The following is a 24,139-nucleotide window of genomic DNA, read 5'->3' on the forward strand; positions in this document are numbered from 1 at the left end:
TACGTCACCATCTCCTTCATTGCTGGAACGTCGAAAAGGATCGCCAGAATATTTAAAAAGCATGACGTGGTCACCAGATATAACTGTGTGACCAAGATAAGAGACTTCCTCCCCGGGCCGAAGGACATAATTCCTCAAGAACTGTACGAGGGGGTATACAAGGTGCCTTGCTCCTGCGGGAAATCCGACATAGGGGAAACGTGCCGCTCCATGCATGTGAGGATCAAAGAACATCAAAGGGCGACCAAGAACAAACTAGTTCAGCTCTCTGCCATCGCCGAGCATGCATGGTCGGAACCTGGCCACGACATCAAATTTGAGGAAAAGAAACCTTAAGTTAAGGAGTGCCGATACTTCCCATGACAAATCAGGGAAGCATTAGAAATTAAAAAAACACCATTGAATTTCAATAGAGAAGACGGATACTTCCTTCACAGCGCCTGGAAAAGAGTCATCAAAGAGGGAGCCAATCAGAGAGAAGCGCCCAGTCAGACAGCCAATCACAGTGCAGCTCTCATCCAGCCTACAGTATATAAGCGAAGCAGAAACCAATGAAGACGCTGGCAGGATAGCCTGCGGAACTGTTGTCTACAAACGAGCTGACGCTGAAGGAAACCCTGGAGAAACGCAGTGATCAAACTGAAATATTTGTTTCATGCGACTATGTGGTGTATATCTTCGCGCCTTTTTTTATTTACCAGTCATCTATACAAAATGCCGATGAATGATTCAAAGTAGACAATGAAACCTTTATCCGTCAATAACGCCTTGGTTTTAGTGTATGCAGTGTAGAACGATAATAAATCTTTGCAACCCTAGGGTAGGGGGTACGTTTTCGAGGGTCTTGAGCTAGAGAAAAGAATGTTCCTGGGATGTAGCTAACTAAGAGTTCTCGGATTAAGATAAAAATTCAGAATTATGCACTCCAAACACGGAAAACACATATTAAATACCAGAAATACGTCTGCTAAAAAAATTTCAATCGATTATGGAAACACCACCCTGCCAAAAAAAACATTACGTGCTGAAACTTTCTTAATGAGGTATTGATAATCAACATCTCGAAATCTACCCGGTACAACCTTGAATGAAACTCGCGGCTGACCTTAAAGCCACCGAGTGCGTCCACCGGGTTGCGGATGGTGGGTCGACCTTTAGATATAGAGGTAAACTGCGAGATAAGCGAGTTCTCTCGTCGAATAAGCAGTCGTGGACAAATAGCGGCGGTGTTCTGAGGGGGTATTTGGCTACCCTTGGGTAAGGTAGACCATTTAAATGATACCAAAACCTGTGAAGATACCGTGACTTGGCGACTGGGGGCCGCCAACAATTATGCCTCTCATCACCAGGGGGAGAGGGCAGCAGCTCTTCTTCACATGTGCGAAGGTGGAGACAATACTGGTTGGTACAGCGACACACATTCCACTACGGGCGTGGTAACATTTACTTTAACGGCTGTGGTACTGCGATGTGGAAGGAAAGGGGAAACCACCACATTATCATCCCGAGGAGTCGCAGCTACTCCACTCAATTTATATAATGACATGGTGGAATTCTCTCGGGTAAAATATTCCGTAGGTAAACTAGTCCCCCATTCGGATCTCCGGGCGGGGACTACTCGAGGGGTACATCGGTCAAACGAGACAGAATGTTACGCATAGGAACATGGAACGTCAGATCACTTCGTACCTGCGGTAAGCTAGAGAACTTGAAGGTAGAGTTGCGAAGAATGAACCTCGACGTATTAGGCATCAGCGAAATGAAGTGGCCCCAGGAAGGAGACTTTTGGAGTGGAAACTACGGAATGATACACATAGGATCGCTAAATGGTAATGCTGGAGTAGGCATAATGCTTAGAAAGAGCGCCGGGATGCGTGCTAAAAGCTACCTTCAGTTTAATGAAAGGATAGTAATGGTGAAGATAGATACTAAACCCGTAGGTACTGTAGTGGTACAGGTTTACATGCCTACGTCAGACTATGAAGATGAAGAAGTAGAAGATGTCTACCAAGATGTAGCGGAAGTTATCAACCAGGTAAGAGGGGAAGAAAATCTTATTATTTTAGGTGACAGGAACGCCGTCGTTGGCGAAGGTCAAGACGGAATAATAACTGGGAAATATGGGTAAGGTAACCGAAAGGAAAGAGGAAAAAGGCTACTTGAATTCTGCACGGAGCACAGGCTAGTGGTTGCCAACACGTTATTCAAAAATCTCGTGCGAAGAAGATACACGTGGAAGATGCCAGGAGACCTTAGATGATTCCAAATCGACTACATTCTAGTGAAACATAGATTCAGGAACCAGGTAAAGGACTGCAAAAGTTATCCAGGGGCAGATATCGATAGTGACCATACCTTAGTTATGATGAAATGCCACCTTAAATTTAAAAAGTTGAAGAAGGCCGTAAAAAACATATGGCAGGTTGAAAAATTGAGGGAGGTTCAGCATCAACTGGCTTTTAAAGAGGCTGTGAAAATAAAAAAGGGGAGAATACGTCCAACAAACCAATAGAAGAGAGTTGGAATACCATTAGAAGTGGTCGGCAGGCAGCAGTTGAGGAAGTTCTAGGTAAAAAAAGAGTCGTTATGAAAAAACCATGAATCACGCAGGAAGTATTAGATCTCATTGAAGAAAGAAGAAAATACAAGGCTGCGAAAACAGAGGAAGGACAGAATTGTAACAAGAGAATAAGGAACGAAATATGTCGTAAAGCGCGGAAGGCTAGAGAAACGTGGATGAAAACAAGAGGGAAGTGGATGCCGAAGACATAGGAGCCCCAATTTTAAGATCGGAATTTGATGCGGCTGTAAGAGACCTCAGGATAAATAAAGCGTCTGGCATTGGTGACATTCCTGCAGAACTAATTAAGAATTCAGGAGAGAAGACGTTGAACCAGCTATACAAAATCATTAGTGAAATGTATTCGACAGGTGAGATACCAAAGGCCTTCGAGAGGAACATTATAATCCCAATTCCTAAGAAGAAAAGAACGGAAAACTGCGAAGATTTTAGGACCATAAGTCTTACTACACATGCGTCGAAGATACTGACAAGGATCATCTACAGAAGAATAGAATGAAAAGCAGAAGAGTACTTGGGTGAGGACCTATTTGGATTCAGAAAAAACAAAGGCACAAAGGAAGCAATATTGGCCCTAAGACTGCTCATAGAGAAGAGAATGGAAAAGAACAAGCCAACGTTCGTTGCGTTTGTGGACTTAGAGAAAGCATTCGACAACGTGGATTCGAGCACAATGCTTGGAATCCTAAAGGAAATTGGGGTTCTTTATAATTACAGAAGAATCATCCACGGTTATGCAAAAACCAAGTGGCGGTGATAAAATCAGGGCCCAGCTGTGAAGAAGCAAGAATTAGGAATAGTCCAGGAAATAAAGCCCATAAAGGTGAAAAACCTTGCAATTTTTTCAAACTGAATCGATTTGTATAAAAATTTGGGATTAGACTAATTATACCCCCTACTTCAAAATCTATATTATGCCGAAGGGCGCTTTTTATTTTTTAGTAGGGGTGAAAACTACCCCTAAAAGCTAAAACTTAAAAAAATATATTTTAAAGCTAAATACGGGTAAAATTTAGTTTAAATTATTTGTATAAGAATTTTTTGCTTGGAAAATAATTTTAAGGCGTTTCAACCCATAATAATCAACCCTTATTGGGGGTTAATGTAAAAAAGAATTTTCAAACTAAATCGATTTGCATAAAAATTTGTGATTATACTAATCATACCTCCTTCAAAACTTTGTTACAAACCAAATCGATTTGCATAAATATTTGGGATTAGACTAATCACACCTCCTTCAAAATGTATACTATGCCGAAGGGCGCTTTTTATTTTTTAGGGGTAAAAACTACCCCTGAAAGCTAAAACTTAAAAATTATATTTTAAAGCTAAATACGGGTAAAATTTAGTTTAAATTATTCGTATTATTTTTTTTGTTTCGAAAATAATTTAAAGGCCTTTCAACCCATAATGATCAACCCTTATTTTGGGTTAATGTAAAAAAATTTCCTATAAATATAAATTATTTATCACATTGTATCTTCTTATTCACTTTCTTACTCCTTTTATTATGTATTCACTTTTTTCTCTCATGATTTTAATCACAGCACAGAAAAGATATAACAATAAGATAAACAGAACAAACTTTGTCATGGTAACATTAACAAATAAATGTACATTTAGGTAGACATTACATGAAACACTATCAAACGGAGACTATATGGCTTCCAGTCTTCCCACCACATGCATGCACACAGGTCACTATGAGCGAGAGCACACATACTCACATATGCGTATGTATATATATATCTTATGGGTATGTGTGTTTATTTTGTAGCAAATTTGAGTGTATCGTTAGCTTCGAACGTAAAGTACACCAAGTATATTCTGAGTATGAGGAATGTTATGCTCTGAATTTTGGATTTCGAATTTTTCGAAAATAAATTTAATTGGTATTTCAAACATAGCTCCTTTAATTTTTATGATAGAAAGTTCATTTAAATTTTATTTTTTAGGGTTTTTACTGACTGCGAGGTCATGTGAATTAATTTTTTTTCGAGTCATTAATTTTGAAAAGGGAGGGATTTCAGGGTTTAAATAAGGTGGAGCTCCCTTGGAAATAGAGGTTTTAATTATCAATATCTCACCAAATATTTATTGTATAGAAAATTAAAACACACCAAAATATTTGAAAATAAAGAAGCTACAATTTGTTACTGTTGCATTTTTCATATCTCCAGTTTTTTTGGATTTATTTTGAAAAGAAGAGCATTTTTAACGAAATTGTAGAAAATGGCTTTTCACTTTTTCCTCCAATTTTTCCAAAATTTAGTACTGTAAATTAAACAAACTTCTAGAATCAATTAACGATAATTAAATAAAGAGAAATTCTGAAGGGCATTGATCAATTTTGACTAGTGTGGTAATAAGGAGTTGTTTTCACTGATTTTTTCGTAGAAAAAAGTAGGGACTGATCTTATTTTTAATCATAACTTCCTCAAATTTCATGATAAAATGTTTTCTTTCTCATTTTAAGAAAGTATTTTAAAAACAATTTTAAACAGATTGCATAAGTTTTCCTCGAAAAATACATTTTTCCCGCTATTTGGTATTGAATCTTTCAAATTTCGCGTATGACAAACGTTAGATAACCATCAACATGTTGTAACTCAGTCCGAATTGGTCATAAAGGAAATATAAAATGAGAGTTTTATTTATTTATTTACAAGCTACAGTTTTGTAATTAACAATTTCCTAATAAAATTAATACTTTTCAAGTTATTTGCCTATAATCGATTAATATCGTTGATTTTTTCGTCAAAAAACTGTTACTTTCAATCGCAAATAACTCGATAAAAATTTATAATACGCAAAAAATGGACAGAATATTTTATTCTTAGAAATAACTTTTTTAATCGATTCCTGTGGTCAAAATATAATTAAAATTTTCCACCCCAGAGATGGGGTAGAAACCACCCCCACGGTAAAAGCGCCCATCGGCATGATATAGATTTTGATTTTTGGTATATTTCCTACTTATTGTTAAAATTTTAGGAAAATCGATTCAGTTTGAAAAAATTGCAAGCCAAAATGCTTCATTTCCTGGACTAGAAAGGAGTGCGACAAGGCTGTACATTGCCATCCGTAATTTTCAACGTTTACATTGAGAAAGCCATTTATGAAATCAAAGAAAAGGCATTGGGAGTGAATATTCATGGAGAAAAAATTAGCATGCCAAGATTTGCCGATGACAGCCGTTATAGCAGAAACAGAGACGGATTTAAAAAAATATTCTGGTTAAAATGGGTAGATATCAACTGAAAATAAGCACGAAGAAAACCAAGATCTTAGTATGCAGCAGAAGAGAAGAAGTCAAGACTAAAATTAAAATAGGGAAGCAAAAACTGATAGAAGTGGATGAATTCTGTTTTTTGGGAAGCAAGATATCTAGTGACGGGAGAAGTAAGAAAGAAATTATTAGCAGAATAGCCCAAGCCAAGAGAGCATTCCACCAAAAGAGAGACCTGCTTATAGCGGGAAACTTAAGTATGGAAGTAAAGAAACTATTTATAAAAACCTACATCTGGAGTATTCTACTATATGGAAGTAAGGCATTGACAATGACCGCAGCGGAAAAAGCAAGGATGGAGGCCTTCGAAATGTGGCGCTACGGAAGAATGATGAAAATAAAATGGATCGACCGAGTTAGTAACGAGGAAGTCCTAAGAAGAGTAGGAGAGAAGAGAAGCCTCATGAAAACCTTAATAAGGAGACGGAACAAACTTATAGGCCACATCTTGAGACATGACGGCCTGGTGAAGACAATCGTCGAAGGACAAGTGGAAGGCAAGAATGGAAAAGGAAGACCTCGAACAAAATATATGGAACAAGTAAAGAGAGATGTGAAAGAGAAGAAATACGTAGGTGTGAAAAGATTAGCTGATGTGTGAATAGAGCGGACAGCTGCATCAAACCAATCCTAGGATTGTAGACCAGGGATTATGATGATGACACCCTTTCACCCTCGTGGTGGATTTTGATGTCGACCAGTGTTATTGTACAATTTATGGCATGTAAATGTATAATACAAGCAGAAAAGATGTGAATATTACAGAAGTGTATGTTTTGAGGTGGTGTGTAGATATTTATCAATGCAATAAATAGGAATTATTATTTCTTTGTGAACTCACAAAGCTTTTTCTATGTCTGTATCTCTGTCTTTGATGATGCCTTTTTTGGACTCATATGCAGGCACAGACCTCAACATCTTTCCAAGGCGATGAGGTGGATGCTGAAGGCACAAGAGCCGTTGTGATAGACCTTGACACTCTGCTGGTTTTGGCCAAGAACGAACTATCTCCCAAGGTGACTGATGCCACTGAGGTATTTATGAAATTCACATTCAATTAAATAAATGGATTAGTATGATTTTTGGGAGAAATCCTGAATTTCAAGTACTGTAAACTCGGGCACTTGAGCTCAGATTTTGAAACCTGTATCATTGTTTTCAAAAATTGGCACAATGTATTGTAACCAATGCCGCTTGGCATTTTTTATGGGTAACTTTAAATCAGTGTTCACAAGGTAAGGAGAACTGATTCAATATCGTGTGTGATTGTGTGTGTGTATATATACAGGGAAGATTGAATGGAGTGTTGAGTGTTGCCCCATCCCCCCACGATTCCCCGCTTTCCTAATTTTGGATTTTCTCTGTAATGTGTACGTAACCAGGGAAAGGTCTGCATTTTTCCCAATCCCCTCCCTGCAAACAACACCCGTGTGCAGCAAATGGAGGGTGACAGAACCTGCACCCCTTCCTTCTAAAAAATGAGAACATGCTTTGGCAATCCCCCTGCCCCGTGGTGAGTATTCTATGAAAACCCACTTTTTCCTGAGTTTCCCCCAGTTGCCCCAACCTCAGAAAATAACACTCTCTGGTCAATAACATACAGACGAATTTCAGGTTGAGGAGACATTTCGACCACGGCTTCGTGTTGCAGCCAAAGGCTATGTCCGACAGCTGAGTGTGTCTTGCGTGTCAGGTGGAGGAGAGGTAGAAAGAGGAGAGAATCGTGGAGGTTAGACTGTGAGGTGAAGAGTGGCGAAGGAGGGGAAATGGGAGAACTGAACAGTGGATTTGCCATGCCAAGAGGAATAAGGTCAAACCACGACGCCTTGAATTAAATATTCTCTCAATCCATGGTGAATGAAGACGCTGCAGGACTCAGCCGAGGAGGTCATCCCTATCCATGACGGAGAGCCGAAAAGTGAAACTGTTATCCCACATGACTTCCCCCAGTTAAGAAGATTCATGAAAAAATCCCCTATGTAAACAAGAATAGAAGAACTAACTCTGAGGAAGACCTGTTGTCCCACATTATTTGTGCCTTGCATTTTGCTTGTTCTTTAGTCCCACACTTTTCCCCGCAAAGGATTTTTTATTTTAGTATTTCGGACAGCGAATTATTGGAGAGTGTTTAGGATTAGTGTTGGTGTTGTCGCTTCATATGTTTTTGTATGCATGCCAGAGATTAACAAGAATTTAAGATTTTTGTTTCAATTTTTTCATTTTTTTATAGATATCATTTGTAAATCTGAAATCTGCTTACTTTCAGCCTACTGTTATGGAGAATGGGGAGCTGATTCAAAATCGAACAATGGCCATGGAGTCTATGACGGAGGCTGTGGGTGAGTGCTCTTCAGTGCTTAGAAAATGACTCTTCAGAAAAAGATTTTTAACTAATTCTAACTAGGTGAATGTCCAAAAGCTGGATCTCAGAATTCAATAAAATTTTGAATTCGATATTTTTTCATACTTTCCTTCCACACTCTTATTTTACAAAAGCATGTTTTTCATCAATATTCTCATTAAGTTCACTGAAACTTTTGTTTTTACATGTGGCACGACCCCGGGTCCTCGGTGTTACAATTGGGCACTTAAACCACTGCACTAACACTCACCCTTTGCAGAGTGGCTCTTATACATGAATATATTTGACCTGTAAATGTTTAACTGCATTTCAGTTTAAACTATTTGGCTATATAACCCGATACTGGGGCTGATTCAAGGACAGCCCCCAATGAACTATGTATACAAGAAATTATGTAACAAGAAAATTTGATTGAAATCTGAGACCCGGTTTTTAGACACCTCCCTTGTGATGGATGTAGCATCTGTATATTTCATCCATCTAATATTCTTATGTTCATGATTTATATTTCTGCTTGATATGTATCAGGTCGGCAAACGTCTTGTAAAATTTTCGTCATGCTTCAGTGATATTTAATGATATATGCAGGTATGTGATTTCATATGGGAATTCCTGGGTACTTTACCTAACAATTTTGTCTTTAAGACTGAGTAATAAAAAAATTCCCATTAAATCACTTGTGAAGAATACTAAGCATAAGATTCCAGCTATATACCATGTCAATTGTGGCATCGATGAACATAATTAACATGGAACATGTTGACATGAGCTCAAGTGGCTTTTTTCAATTTTGAAATGATGGTAAATTTTTGCTTCGAAAGACACCCCAACGAATTCACTGTTTTATGCTCTTGGCAACTGTGCATTAATAGGCCTAACCGTTCTTCATGGAAAAAGGGAGATAAGGAAAAAAAACTGATTTGGCTAAAAATAGACAACTCAATTTTAATACCATGCAAGCGTCAGTTGTAGTTCTGCAGAGTAATGATAGTGGGTGACCATGCCATGCTTACTTATTCTCGTTAGCTAAGATTTCAAGGTTATAGCTTCATCCAAATTGTTAAAGGTGGTACAGCGAAGTACAAGGCATTAACCTCCTTGATGGTGGATATGAGAAGTTAGAATTAATTGGATGTTAATTTAACTCATAACTGTTTAGTTTATTTTTCATAAGGTTGTTAAAGTTGTATTTTCTACATTGCTTCACATTTTAGGTTCTTTGAGTTTTATGAAAATTCACTCTGGACGCATTAAAAATTAAAATATAATTGTGATGATTTCTTCTGAAAATAAATAAATTATAAGGGAAGTATTAGGGGATTTGAAAATGGATACATGTTCACAACCTGGAAATTAGGTGTTTTTTCTATTTTTCACCTTTTCCATACGTAGTCTATGAATCGACAAAGTGAGGAGATGAAACAGATATTCTTACAGACTTACACATGCATCAGGCTTCATGGTGATTGCTTGCTAGTCTTAATCCATGGTGAATTCAACCCTGAATATTGGGTCTGCCACCGAAACCAGACGATTGTAGATGGCACTAAGATGGAGATGGGAAGTAGTGTGGGGGAAGGCTATTGATATGTTACAAAATGTACTGTTTGCCATTTCAAAATGTTGGATGCATTGTGCAAACATGGCAATCCTTTTGTCATTTTAACATTCTGCATAACTGGTCTGTTCTGATGGTTTTTGATACCAATCCATCCTGTACCATCCAGGCTCTCAAACTAAGACTGTGAGAAAGAGATATCAGCGGCACTGTGAGGGCATTCAAGGAGAGAGTTAGAACCCTTTCCACTCTTCTCATTTAGGATATACATTTACTGAAGGAATACTATAAAATTTCGGATCCTGATCCCATGCCTTCTGCAACTTTGGATCCGATGTATCCAATGAAGGGCAATGACCACAGATATTTCGATATGAGGCATCCCATATGTCCATCCCAATATAATACATAATGATCTTAGGTATGAGATGATTAATACGCCATGCCTTTATACTGTAAATAATGTTATAAATGATGCAAGGTGTTGTGGTTACGAAAGTTTTGTTTGAAATAGAGAGGTGTGCCCCTCAGATAATTTCATCTTCATTTACTGGTATTGTTGTTCTTGTTTACAAACTGCAAATATTTGTTTTTTTAATAGGTTTTGTCCTTGAAGGCAAGTTCTTATAATATGCGATATTATTACCCATTTATCTTTCTCTCAATGATTTATTATGATGGCAATGATTTTTGTGAGCTTTAAATACCTTCTGGCTCCCATAGTTCCTGTCCATTTTTATTTTGCATATTTTTAGCCTTGCATTGCAAGATAGTATTTGCATTTAATAATGATATTTTTTTTCAATTCAACATTATGTGTGCATGCCATTTGTATATTCAGTTTATGATTACTTCTATGCATGAAAAAGTGCATTGAGGTATTTTTTGGAGTAGATACTTCAGTTTAGAAGGCAATATTTTGCTCAATTACTCTGAGGAGCAGTGTCACAATATTTGTGAAGAAATGGAAACCACCTTAAAAAGTGAACTAACACCTTGTTATGTGTACAGCATCTAATCGAAGGCTTGATTGGTTGAAGTTGCTACCTTGATATCTGCCTAAAGGCTGTCATAAATTAGTTCAACGAATCATAGATTTCATGGCTGACTTTACTTATTTTTAATGTGAAATTCTTTTCTAGGGTCTGCAGCTACTGAAAGAGCCGCAGTCCTTGAACCAAAGATGAGAAAACAACATTCAAGGAAAGGAAAGAAGGTGATGGGTAAAGGCATTAAAAAAATAACGTCGTGCTCAATTCCTAATGATGGACGGTTACATTCGGAATCTAGATATGATTCTAAAATCAGAGGATATAGAGCAACAAAGACTATTGCTGGAAAGAGAGGTGGTTGTGATAATGCAACAACCATAAAGTTTGTCAAGAGCACTGAGAAGGGAAATAATGGTCCTGAATCAGTCATACGGAAAAACGAGGTGAAAAGTACTTGCATGATCAAAAATCCTGGGAAGCGTGCAAGTTCAACGAAAAAAACATATCATTGCTTCAACTGTAGAGAAGCATTCAAGGCCAAATATGATCTCATTAAGCACCTGAAGATTCATTTCGGTTCTGGTAATTTGGATATTGATTCAAATTTGTCAATCGGAAAAGATTTGTCCCTCAAAACCTTAGTATCTAGAAGAGAAACTAAAACTTCATGTCTGCCCATCTCCTCCAAAAGTTTAAATCAGCTGATGCGTAAAAGGCAAAAGGTGAGACAAAAAGGAAATGGGCTTCTTAATAATAACTTCGAAGGAACAAGGGAGAATAAAAATATGAGGGAAGTAAGGAGAAGCTCCATTGTAGATGGGAAATCGTGCACAGATAGTCCACGCACAACAAAGAAGTCTTATTCCTGTAATGAATGTGATGTGAAGTCTTTCCCTCCTAAGAGTGCCCTTGTCAGTCACATGCGGACTCATACGAAGGAGAAACCTTATTATTGCAATGAATGTGACAAGTCATTCTCTCATAAGAGTACCCTTGTCTGTCACATGCGGACTCACACGAAGGAGAAACCTTACTGTTGCAATGAATGTGATAAGTCTTTCTCTCAAAGGAGTCACCTAGTCGGTCACATGCGGACTCATACGAAGGAGAAACCTTATTATTGCAATGAATGTGACAAGTCATTCTCTCATAAGAGTACCCTTGTCAGTCACTTGCGGACTCATACCAAGGAAAAACCTTATTCTTGCAATGAATGTGATAAGTCTTTCTCTCAAAAGAGTCACCTAGTCAGTCACATGCGGACTCATACGAAGGAGAAACCTTATTATTGCAATGAATGTGACAAGTCTTTCTCTCATAAGAGTACCCTTGTCAGTCACTTGCGGACTCATACCAAGGAAAAGCCTTATTCTTGCAATGAATGTGATAAGTCTTTCTCTCAAAAGAGTCCCCTTGTCCGTCACATTCGGACTCATACGAAGGAGAAACCTCATTCTTGCAATGAATGTGATAAGTCTTTCTCTGATAAGAATACCCTTGTCTGTCACATGCGGACTCACACGAAGGAGAAGCCCTACTGTTGCAATGAATGTGATAAGTCTTTCTCTCAAAGGAGTCACCTAGTCAGTCACATGCGGACTCATACGAAGGAGAAACCTTATTATTGCAATGAATGTGACAAGTCTTTCTCTCATAAGAGTACCCTTGTCAGTCACTTGCGGACTCATACCAAGTAAAAACCTTATTATTGCAATGAATGTGATAAGTCATTCTCTCGTAAGTTTACCCTTGTTAGTCACATTCGGACTCATACGAAGGAGAAATCGTATTCTTGAAATGAATTTAATAAATCTTTCTCTCCAAAAAGTACCCTTTTCAGTCACATTCGGACTCATATGAAAGAGATACCTTATTCGTGCAATGAATGTGGAAACTCTTCCACTACCAAACAAAACCTTGTCCTACACATGAGTGGACATCGGAAAGAAGCTTTATTCATGAAATGCATGTGAAAAGACGTTCTCTTTGTAGCTCCACCTTTTCTATCATTTGCAAACACAGGGGGCTAGGTCATAGTTGCCTAATTAATTGGCATTCATTAGCAATGATGGTATATAATTCTTAATAATACGAGTACTGTTTGTACGAAATTAAAAAATGTCCCAATATATTGAATATTATATCATAATAATCGCCGCGCTCACTAGGGAGCTACGCCCCCAAGAACGCCAACGCGACTCTTCGGAACCGCTTCGCCGTTCCTCGTCAGGGGTCGGCTTCGCCGCCCGGGGGGTCACCCCCAAACGCCTGCTCCACCACGTCAGGTTTACTGGACCCACATCCTGCGCCTGCGACTCCTCGGTACGGCTTCGCCTTTCCTCGCCATGGTCGGCTTCGCCGCCCGGGGGTCGAAGTATGATGATGATTCTGCTTCACGACCTGCGCCCACGGCTCCTCGGAACGGCTCCACCGTTCCTTGTATTAGGGTGGCTTCGCCGCCAAGTTTTTCACTCCACACCCCGCACAACGTACTACCAGCTGTCATCAATGTTGGCCATGGATTCGGTAGCTATGAGTGGAAGGGGTGAAAGATGCTGCGGGATATAGCCTCATGGTACCCAAGGTGGCGGCTTGTTAGCTTTCTTTAATTTTTTGGAGGGTGTACGGGGGTTACCGGGGGTTTTCTGCAAGTACTGACTGCGTTTATAATCGTACACATGAATTCCTTAGCGAGTCATAGGAGCACGGTATTACTGCGAAAATGTGCGAAAACAACAAAAATTGGCGACTTACAACAAAAAAATATTTTTTCGGTGGTCTTCCAGGGAGCCACGTGAGTTTTTCAGGGGTTTTCCTGCATTAAATTGGTTAGTCGGCCTACATTAATAATTCCAGCTCTCTAGCTATAGTGGAACCATGAAGTTTTGACTGTTACTAACATATAGATTTCACACTCCGTGTTCTCCATGTTGCGGTGCATCGACGCAGTAATAAGGCAACGCTCACGTGAATTTCGAGGCCGTACCTTAATGGGAAGTGCTTAAAAAATCGCGTTTAAGTGTCCATGTCCTTGAACTTCCATTTCACCCCTACTATTTTATTAATACATCTACATTACAAAATTTGAAGTTTTATTTTAGGTCCGTAAACGGGCCTGGGTAATTGAAAATGACGGTTAAATATAGCTGACACAATTCCCACTCTGAGTCAATAAAACTATACAACTCGGAAGAACGGTACACTTAATGTGCGACTTATTAGATGATTTTAATTTTTTTTGGTAGGGTTTTCAGGGGGTATTGGGGGCTTTAGGTGCTTGTCCCGTATAATGCGTCACCGTTTACCTTCTATAAAAATTCCGGCTCTTTAGCTGTTGTGCAACCATGGTTTCGCGGCGGTCGCACCCCTTTAAATTAAACATTCCGCATTCTCCAGGTAGCGGCGCGCAGGGGGATGTTGAATACATCACTCCTGCGAATTTGGTGTCCCTACCTCGTTGGAAAGTGGCAAACAAATTCCGAAAAATCTGATATTTGTATGTTGGTGGGATGTAAACTTCACGGCGGATGTTTTGTAAGTTACCAAACGTTGTAGGAGTCGCGATTTTGATTAATTATTTTGAAGTAACCGTGAGACTTACGGGAAAAGTAGGGTAGACCGATAGGGTGCGAAGCTCCCTGAACGATTTTTCCGGAGATTCCGAACATTCATATGGCAAAGACTCCGGCCGAAATCCGAAATTCAATATTCCTAATGTCAACAATGGAAAATCGAAAATCGTTAATTACTCGAAATTCGTTCGACTTGTGGATATTCAAATACAACCAAAAAATTAAACAAAAGGTCTAGTATGTGTTGGTTGAAGGATTTTGTCCTAGGATTATAGCAACTGTAAAAAAATCCAAGTATAGGCCCATTAGGAAAACATTAGAAATTTACAAAAAGTCATAAAAAATACCTTTAATTATAATATGGCATGGAAGAATAAACCAGAGAATCAATCAAAAAATCTAGTTTATGCCATTGGAATTTCATATTCCTGAGACGTTTATAAATGCGTAATAAAATGAAAAAAGTTTTAGTACAATGAGGCTTCCATGTTAATTCGGATCGATATCTCTCAAAAACCTATCGACTTTTTTGAGTTTTCGGATTTTTCCCCCCGATCAATATTTTTTCTTCACTTCCGATAAAAATTTCGTCCTCCCACCTCGTCGGAAGTGGTGGAGAATTTGTATACGTGAATCAGTCAGTGAGTGATTTGTATGCCATGCATCGGGTTATCGGGTTGTATATATAATGTGTATATAATATAGATATATAGACGGGCTATGTATATAATAGACTCAGTTAAGTCTGTGAACTTCTTTTTATAAATGTTCAATTACATTTACTGTGCCATATTTTCAAGGTCTAAATAATTTATTCCTTTGTATTTAACTGGTTATTATTTTACTGTTAGAAAATTATTTAGATTTAAATGCAAGCTATGCATTTCAACACTGTCGATAAAAATCTGAGGCACTTTGTCTCAAGAATAATTTTCAATGCAATGTCAATGTTAATTGTGTGAAAAATTAATGTGTAATTGTCTGATCAATGTTAGTTGATGTAGTGCTTCTATGTAATTTATATGCAAATATCAAGTTAATAATAATATACGATTGATGAAGAGAGTGCTGAACTGAGTGACTGGTGTGTTTTAATTCTTGATGTACCCACATGCTTTTCAATGACTACATCAGTATTGGGTTGTTGTCTGAATGCCTGCACCACAATCACCGTGCAATTATTTGTTCAAATGACAATAATATGTCATCTTGAAAACATTGCTAGCCGTAGTTAAGGCTTAAAAGATCAATGAAAGGAATTTCTTTCTCAGGTGAATGGCCAAATATTTCCATGCAACTGTGTCCCGTTCATAGGCACGAAACAAATAACTTTCCTGCTGTGTATAAATAGATTTTTTAGGTAATTTGTCTCACACACGTGGTTTTGCTTCTCGAGATGTATAAATTGAGATGATTTTATCATGGACAAAATATTTCACGTGAAAAAATGTGGTCAATATACATATTTTATCGTTTATATATATATATATATATATATATATATATATACATATAAATTCAAAGGTAAGGAAAGAAAGGGATAGGAACATGGAATAGAAAAAGGACGAGGACAACGGTGCTGTGGTAGGTGGAAAAAAGCCAGAAATCAGAGGGTAAAAATGCGGCCTGACTGGGACTCGAACCCAGAACCTCCTGGTTGCCGGCCAGGTGCTCTACCAGTTGCGCTACCAGGACGCTTAGATTTACCATGATTTCGGCGGGGGTTTATACACAGAAAACTCCCTTTGCTGTGGCCCACGAGAGTAACCAATAGATGGCACTGGGGCAGCTCACCACTCACCAGGGGAAGGAATGGACGAGGACACAAGGATGAAAGGAAAGGTACACACTCACACGATAGTGGGAAAGAGACAGGAACACGCGTTTCGGGGCACGCAGAGCCCAAGTGAAATAAGCCAATATGGCCGATACACTACTTCATTCATTCACACGGCGCCATAAGCGCAAACATACATATAAATTCAAAGGTAAGGAAAGAAAGGGATAGGAACATGGAATAGAAAAAGGACGAGGACAACGGTGCTGTGGTAGGTGGAAAAAAGCCAGAAATCAGAGGGTAAAAATGCGGCCTGACTGGGACTCGAACCCAGAACCTCCTGGTTGCCGGCCAGGTGCTCTACCAGTTGCGCTACCAGGACGCTTAGATTTACCATGATTTCGGCGGGGGTTTATACACAGAAAACTCCCTTTGCTGTGGCCCACGAGAGTAACCAATAGATGGCACTGGGGCAGCTCACCACTCACCAGGGGAAGGAATGGACGAGGACACAAGGATGAAAGGAAAGGTACACACTCACACGATAGTGGGAAAGAGACAGGAACACGCGTTTCGGGGCACGCAGAGCCCAAGTGAAATAAGCCAATATGGCCGATACACTACTTCATTCATTCACACGGCGCCATAAGCGCAAACATACATATAAATTCAAAGGTAAGGAAAGAAAGGGATAGGAACATGGAATAGAAAAAGGACGAGGACAACGGTGCTGTGGTAGGTGGAAAAAAGCCAGAAATCAGAGGGTAAAAATGCGGCCTGACTGGGACTCGAACCCAGAACCTCCTGGTTGCCGGCCAGGTGCTCTACCAGTTGCGCTACCAGGACGCTTAGATTTACCATGATTTCGGCGGGGGTTTATACACAGAAAACTCCCTTTGCTGTGGCCCACGAGAGTAACCAATAGATGGCACTGGGGCAGCTCACCACTCACCAGGGGAAGGAATGGACGAGGACACAAGGATGAAAGGAAAGGTACACACTCACACGATAGTGGGAAAGAGACAGGAACACGCGTTTCGGGGCACGCAGAGCCCAAGTGAAATAAGCCAATATGGCCGATACACTACTTCATTCATTCACACGGCGCCATAAGCGCAAACATACATATAAATTCAAAGGTAAGGAAAGAAAGGGATAGGAACATGGAATAGAAAAAGGACGAGGACAACGGTGCTGTGGTAGGTGGAAAAAAGCCAGAAATCAGAGGGTAAAAATGCAGTAGTGTATCGGCCATATTGGCTTATTTCACTTGGGCTCTGCGTGCCCCGAAACGCGTGTTCCTGTCTCTTTCCCACTATCGTGTGAGTGTGTACCTTTCCTTTCATCCTTGTGTCCTCGTCCATTCCTTCCCCTGGTGAGTGGTGAGCTGCCCCAGTGCCATCTATTGGTTACTCTCGTGGGCCACAGCAAAGGGAGTTTTCTGTGTATAAACCCCCGCCGAAATCATGGTAAATCTAAGCGTCCTGGTAGCGCAACTGGTAGAGCACCTGGCCGGCAACCAGGAGGTTCTGGGTTCGAGTCCCAGTCAGGCCGCATTTTTACCCTCTGATTTCTGGCTTTTTTCCACCTACCACAGCACCGTTGTCCTCGTCCTTTTTCTATTCCATGTTCCTATCCCTTTCTTTCCTTACCTTTGAATTTATATGTATGTTTGCGCTTATGGCGCCGTGTGAATGAATGAAGTAGTGTATCGGCCATATTGGCTTATTTCACTTGGGCTCTGCGTGCCCCGAAACGCGTGTTCCTGTCTCTTTCCCACTATCGTGTGAGTGTGTACCTTTCCTTTCATCCTTGTGTCCTCGTCCATTCCTTCCCCTGGTGAGTGGTGAGCTGCCCCAGTGCCATCTATTGGTTACTCTCGTGGGCCACAGCAAAGGGAGTTTTCTGTGTATAAACCCCCGCCGAAATCATGGTAAATCTAAGCGTCCTGGTAGCGCAACTGGTAGAGCACCTGGCCGGCAACCAGGAGGTTCTGGGTTCGAGTCCCAGTCAGGCCGCATTTTTACCCTCTGATTTCTGGCTTTTTTCCACCTACCACAGCACCGTTGTCCTCGTCCTTTTTCTATTCCATGTTCCTATCCCTTTCTTTCCTTACCTTTGAATTTATATGTATGTTTGCGCTTATGGCGCCGTGTGAATGAATGAAGTAGTATATATATATATATATATATAAATAATTTAAGTTAATGTCAATACACACAGAGACACAAAAAAGAAACACTCACATTGGATAAATAAACTTGTGAAGCTATCGAAGCACTTCCGGCTTCTTCGTCAGCTGAAGAATGAATGGTGAGGAAAGGAGAGGGTTGGAAAAAGGAAAAAGAGGGGTAAGGGGAGAGGTGTATGGGGAGGGGGGAGTTAGGAATAGGGGTTAGGATGCAATGTTCAAACCCGGGAAGCTATTGGCTTGAAAGTGCCAAATGCACGCCAATTCGAGGGTGTGGAGGTTGAGGGCGGAGTCGGTGGGAGGGAGGGAGGCAATAATGGATACTTTGTAGCATTGATTGAAAATGGAATCATGTGAAAGACAATGTGTGGGAACTGGTAGAGAGGAGTGGGGGGAAGATGGACAGCAGGAGGCGCGATGATTGTTAATTCTGAGATTGAGAGGGGTAGTGCATAGGCCTATATAAAAAGCGGGGCAGAAGTTGCATTGAAGGAGGTATATGATGTTGGTGGAGGTACAGGTGGTGGAAGGAGATATCGGGAGGAATTTTAGTTTGGAGAGGAAAGAGGCTGGGGGTGGAGAGAGAATTTTACAGGTTTTACATCTAGGACGGTTGCACGGTGAGGGTGGGGTAGTGGGGACTGAATTCAATTTTTGAAGGGGGCGGGTGGCTTTGAAGATGGTGCTGAGGTTAGGTGGTCTCTTATACGTGATCCGTGGAAGAGAGGGGAAAATTTGTGAGGTGGATTTGTGGTTGGAGAGAATGGGGTACAAGTCCTTCAGGATGTCCTGTAAGGCATGAGCACCGGGGAAGTAAGTGGTGAGAAGAGATGGAGAGCAATTCTTTTCCGCACAGGGTTTATCGGACCTGTAGGGTTTTTTTCTAATTTTGTTGATTAACAGTTTATCGGGATACCCGCGGCGTAGAAGAGAAGTGTGTAGATTGGAAAGGAACTTCTCGAGGTCTTCGGGGTTGTTGCAGATTTTGTGACCACGGACGGAGAGAGAAAAAGGGATTGAACGTTTGGTATGTGGTGGGTGGCAACTGTCATAGTGGAGGTATTGCTGTCTGTTGGTGGCTTTGATGTGGACAGATGTCTTGAATTTGTTATTTTCGGAAAGAAGAATGTCCACATCTAGGAAAGTGATGTTGGTGTTAGAGATGGAAGAAGTGAAAGAAACTGAGGCGGAAGAGTTAAGCGAAGAGACAAAGGTGTTAAGGGAATTGATGTCATGCGGCCAGAGAATAAATATGTCGTCAATGTATCTGAGCCAAAGGAGAGGTTTTAGAGGGTAATTTGATAGGAAATTTTCTTCGAACAGGCCGAGGAAGAGATTTGCATAGGAAGGGCTAAACCTACTTCCCATAGCACAGCCGGAGATTTGCAGATAGTGGTTGTTATTAAAAGAGAAGGCATTGTGGGTGAGAATGAAATGGGAAAGATCAAGAAGAAATTCAGTGCTAGGGTTTTGAGGAGTGGGTCGTAATGAAAGATAGTGGCGGAGAGCAGCGAGTCCCTCAGAATGAGGGATTGAAGTGTAAAGTGAGGTTACATCAATAGTGGCCATGATAATGGGCTGATTGGGGGGGGAGGGAAATGGAATTGAGTCTAGAAAGGAAGTCATGGGAATCTTTGATGTATGATGGAAGGGACTAAACGAAGGGTTGGAGATAGAAATCAACGAAAGCCGAAATGCGCTCCGTGGGAGAGTTTTGAGAGGAAACTATGGGGCGGCCTGGGTTATTCGCTTTATGAATTTTTGGAAGGATGTAGAAAGATGGCGAAGTGGGGTGATCTGGTAAGAGAAGGGAAATGTCTGACTGGCTTAGGCCCTCGGAGGGAGCTTTTGTTTTTAGTAGGGCGTTCAATTCTGTGTGAAAATCAGAGGTAGGATCTGATGAGAGAGGGGAGTAGGAGGAAGAGTCTCCTAGTAGTCGGTTGCACTCTGATATGTAGTCACTGGTGTCAAGTACAACGACAGTGGAGCCTTTGTCGGCCGAGGTAATCACTATGTTGGGGTTGTTTTGGAGTTTTCTGATGGCGGCGGACTCCGAGGGAGACAGGTTTGGCGGCGGGTGGAGGGAGCGTAGGAAAAATTCACTCAAAGCCCTTGAGAGGAGACAGTTGATAAAAATTTCAAGCGGGTGGTGGGGAGGAAGAGGTTTGGGCTGGTGAGAGGAAGGGGAGCGGAATTTGTGGAGGGCATTTTGAATACCCTCCGGCGCCTGTTGTCTTGTGTGGGAATTCCAGAAAACCTTCCACCGAAGGTTTCGGCAAAAATGCAAAATGTCCGTGAGAAGAGTGGTGGGGTTAATCCTAGGCGTTGGGGAGAAAGAGAGTCCGCGGTTGAGGACAGAAACCTCGGCGGGGCTGAGTTTAGCGGAAGAAAGGTTGACCACTTGCTGGTCGGTGGGTTCCACTGGGTCCTGGTCGTGAGGGTCAATTGGCATGGGATCGCGCCGAGGAGGCCGGGTTGAGCGCTCCGGAGCTGCTATGGGTCGCGGCGGAGGTGGGGGTGGAGGGGGGAGTTTAAAAAGTGTGGCCAGGTCTGGTTTGACGCCTATGAGAGGAGGGGGGACTTGTGCGTGGGGTGAGAGACGCAGTGGGAGGGAAAGGCCATCTCGGAAATGTGAAATGCATAGGGAAGAGAGTTTGTGCAGTGAATTCTCGCGTTTCTTCTCGAGTAAGAGGTGCGCCGAAACTAGAATCGTGTTAACTTCCTTAAGAAGTTAACACGTCATGTTAACTTCCTCAATACTCGCTTTCCCTATGCCAATTCACTCTCACGCAATACCAAGGGTTAGTTGATCAATATTATAACTCTCTGCTTTCTCTCATAAAATTAATTTCACTCTGTTCTCCTCACCTTCTTAAGGAAGTTAACACGATTCTAGTTTCGGCGCACCTCTTACTTGAGAAGAAACGCGAGAATTGTTGTCCATCTTCCCCCCACTCCTCTCTACCAGTTCCCACACATTGTCTTTCACATGATTCCATTTTCAATCAATGCTACAAAGTATCCATTATTGCCTCCCTCCCTCCCACCGACTCTGCCCTCAACCTCCACACCCTCGAATTGGCGTGCATTTGGCACTTACAAGCCAATAGCTTCCCGGGTCTCAACGTTGCATTAACTTAAACTATTTATATTACGTGCCACGTGTATTTCGGATTTTCCAATACATTGTTTTATATATATATATATTGTGACGAAAAGCCTCGTCACGGCGCATTCTGCGTCCATCTCTTCTCCCCGATTCATATTGGCGCGCGGCAACAGCGAGTGATGAGCGACCTTCTTTTCTTTTTCCTGTGTTGTCTGCTAGAATTTAGCATGTCTTTTGTTTTGTAATGGGTATATAAGGCCCGGTATTGTGGGATGTGGGGTCGATTCCTGAGAAAGCGGCAGTTGATCCGCTAGAGAAGACGGAGGCCAGCTGTGACAGTGCCAAGGTGGGGCGACAAGACGGGGCTGCGGCAGACGAGAGAAAGCGGCATTTCGGAGGTCGGGCAACGCGACCAGGGGAAGGGCGCGCGGAGAGAGAAGCGTGGAGTACAGCGAGACACGAGAAAAGTGTCCTTGCTTTTTCGTCAGGACATCACGACATCGTCCAAGGATTTGCGGGAGGTGGTTCCCCGCGATCGACGCATCGTGACCCGGCGGCCAGGATTCGGACCCGCCGTCTTTGACACTTAAGTACTCTAAACCCTCTCCCGGGACGGGGAAATAATCCCGATCCCTCCCCCGCTCCAGCCAGCCCACGCGCCCTGTACGAAGAAAGTCCCCCAGTGTGCACGTGTGTCATCCTAATACTCATGTGGCTTCTGACACAAGCTCACGTCTCTCTTTCTCGGTCTAAAGACCATTTTTAATTGTATCACGATTCTCCCGTTCTCGTCATCCCATCTGGTTGACGTCAGACTCATTTTTGATTGAACAGAACGTGGAGCATGTAACATTTGAAAGTAGAACGACGAACATTACTCATAATTGCCTTTGAAGTGCAGCAAGATTTCGAGTGCCCGTGTCATAGCAATCTCTGAGAGTATACAGTGTTATTTTTGTCCATTTTTGTTCATTTACCCCAACAATCATCTCATCCCTCATTTATTAGATATAAGATTTCTCTTTCTTTTTGTGTATGGCATATTTGCTTCATTTTTATTTTTGCAAGTGTATCATTGATGTCTCGCCCAATTCAGCATCACTATTCCATCCCTCATTAGCGTTTAAGGACAGAAGTGTTCGTTTATTTTTCTCTAATAAATTTTTGTATGACAGTCATTCGCTGTGTACGAGGTCATTCATCCCCTTGCTGTGCCATTGTGTTTAATGCCGCGAGTTCCCATCTTGACTGCGAGCCCAGAACCTACGAAAAATTAAGAACTCGGATAATAATCTCAGTTCGACGGTGCATGGCTCACGGGAGCGTACCGTCACAATATATATATATATATATATATATATATACACACGTTTGAAATAAACTCACACGAGCATTATAAATAATGTAAAGGAACTTCTTCTTGCCCTGGGGTGGGCACACAAAAAAACTTAGAAATTGACAGAAAAACGAAAATTAAAATAAAAGTGAGGAACTTACGGGGAAAGGTTGTTTTTACAAATTTTCGATGGGACGCAGCCCATCTTTCTCAAGTGAGAAGAGGAGGGAAAGTGAGGAAAGGGCATAAGGAAGGGTGCAGGGCAGAGGGCTAAGGTGGAGGGAGGAAAAACGGTGGACGGGGATTGGTTGTTCTTTCTAATGGGCGCGGTTGATTCCTGGACCAGAAAACGCACGGAAAGCCCATATGCATGCCTGTTCCAAGTCCTTCAGTTCTAGGGGGGTGCTAGACGGGGGGAGGGAGGCTAATATTCCCACTTTATAGCATTGGTCAAACAGAGCTTTGTGGGAGGAAGCATGAACGGCGACTGGAAGGGAAGCAGAAACAGAAGAAACGCTATTGCATGAAGAGCGATGCCCGTTCATTCGGATGCAAAGGGGAGTGGTGGATAAGCCGATATAAAAAGCGGGGCATTTCTGGCACAACAGTATATATACAATGTTTTTTGTTGTGCAAGAAATTTCCGACACAGAGGGGAGAGGGAAGGCAAGGAATTGATCGGGAAGGGGTTCGGTGATGAGGATGTGACAAGTTTTGCATCTTGCACGGTTGCAGGGCGAGGGCTGTGGTTTAATATAGGTACTTTGTTTGGGCAGTGGTTTGGTTGTTTTTAAGATGCTGGCCAGATTTGGTGGTCTTTTAAAAACGAGTGAAGGGCATCGCGGGAAAAATCTGGAAGTGGCTGTGTTGTCTGAGAGGATGGGGAAAAGGTCTTTTAGGGTCCTACGCAATACGTCCACGCCCGGAAAAAAGGTCGTACACCTACCAGTGGCACCTACCAGTGACACCTCTCCTTAGTGAACCTGCATACATCAAATTGCCCAAATTTTGGTCCCCTCCATTACGATGTAGAGAGGTTTTACTGAATTTTTTATATCCTAAATCCAAAGTTTATTACCTGTGGAGTACGCATTTAACACTTGGATTTTTAAATGACAATATCTATTTTTCGCGATTAAATGAAGTGAAAATTTTCAAGCGCACGAAAATGTGACAGTCAAGTATGATTGATGGGAAAAGCCCATGTGACTTCATTCTGGTTTCCGCTGCCATCGTGTGAGGCGACCTTGTGTCGAAGATATGTAAGCCACTGTGATGCAGGCTGCTAGCAGGTAGCGCTTGGCTTAAACAAGGATTATTATTCCCCTGTCAAACAAAGGAAACTTTCCGAACTTAGGCAATTTTAATGGGT

The 24,139-nt window shown here is 41.4% G+C and overlaps 1 protein-coding gene across 1 annotated transcript; it reads left to right on the forward strand.

Annotated features, from left to right (window-relative positions):
* Positions 1-11,548: 11,548 nt before the first annotated feature.
* On the forward strand, positions 11,549-13,207 carry LOC124170245 (gastrula zinc finger protein XlCGF8.2DB-like). Its single transcript, XM_046548968.1, has one exon. The coding sequence runs from the start codon at positions 11,568-11,570 to the stop codon at positions 12,477-12,479; it is 912 nt and encodes a 303-aa protein (XP_046404924.1). The 5' UTR covers positions 11,549-11,567; the 3' UTR covers positions 12,480-13,207.
* Positions 13,208-24,139: the final 10,932 nt, after the last annotated feature.

The sequence above is a fragment of the Ischnura elegans genome, chromosome 13 (assembly GCF_921293095.1).
Source record: "Ischnura elegans chromosome 13, ioIscEleg1.1, whole genome shotgun sequence".
In the NCBI taxonomy this organism is placed as follows: Eukaryota; Metazoa; Arthropoda; class Insecta; order Odonata; family Coenagrionidae; genus Ischnura; species Ischnura elegans.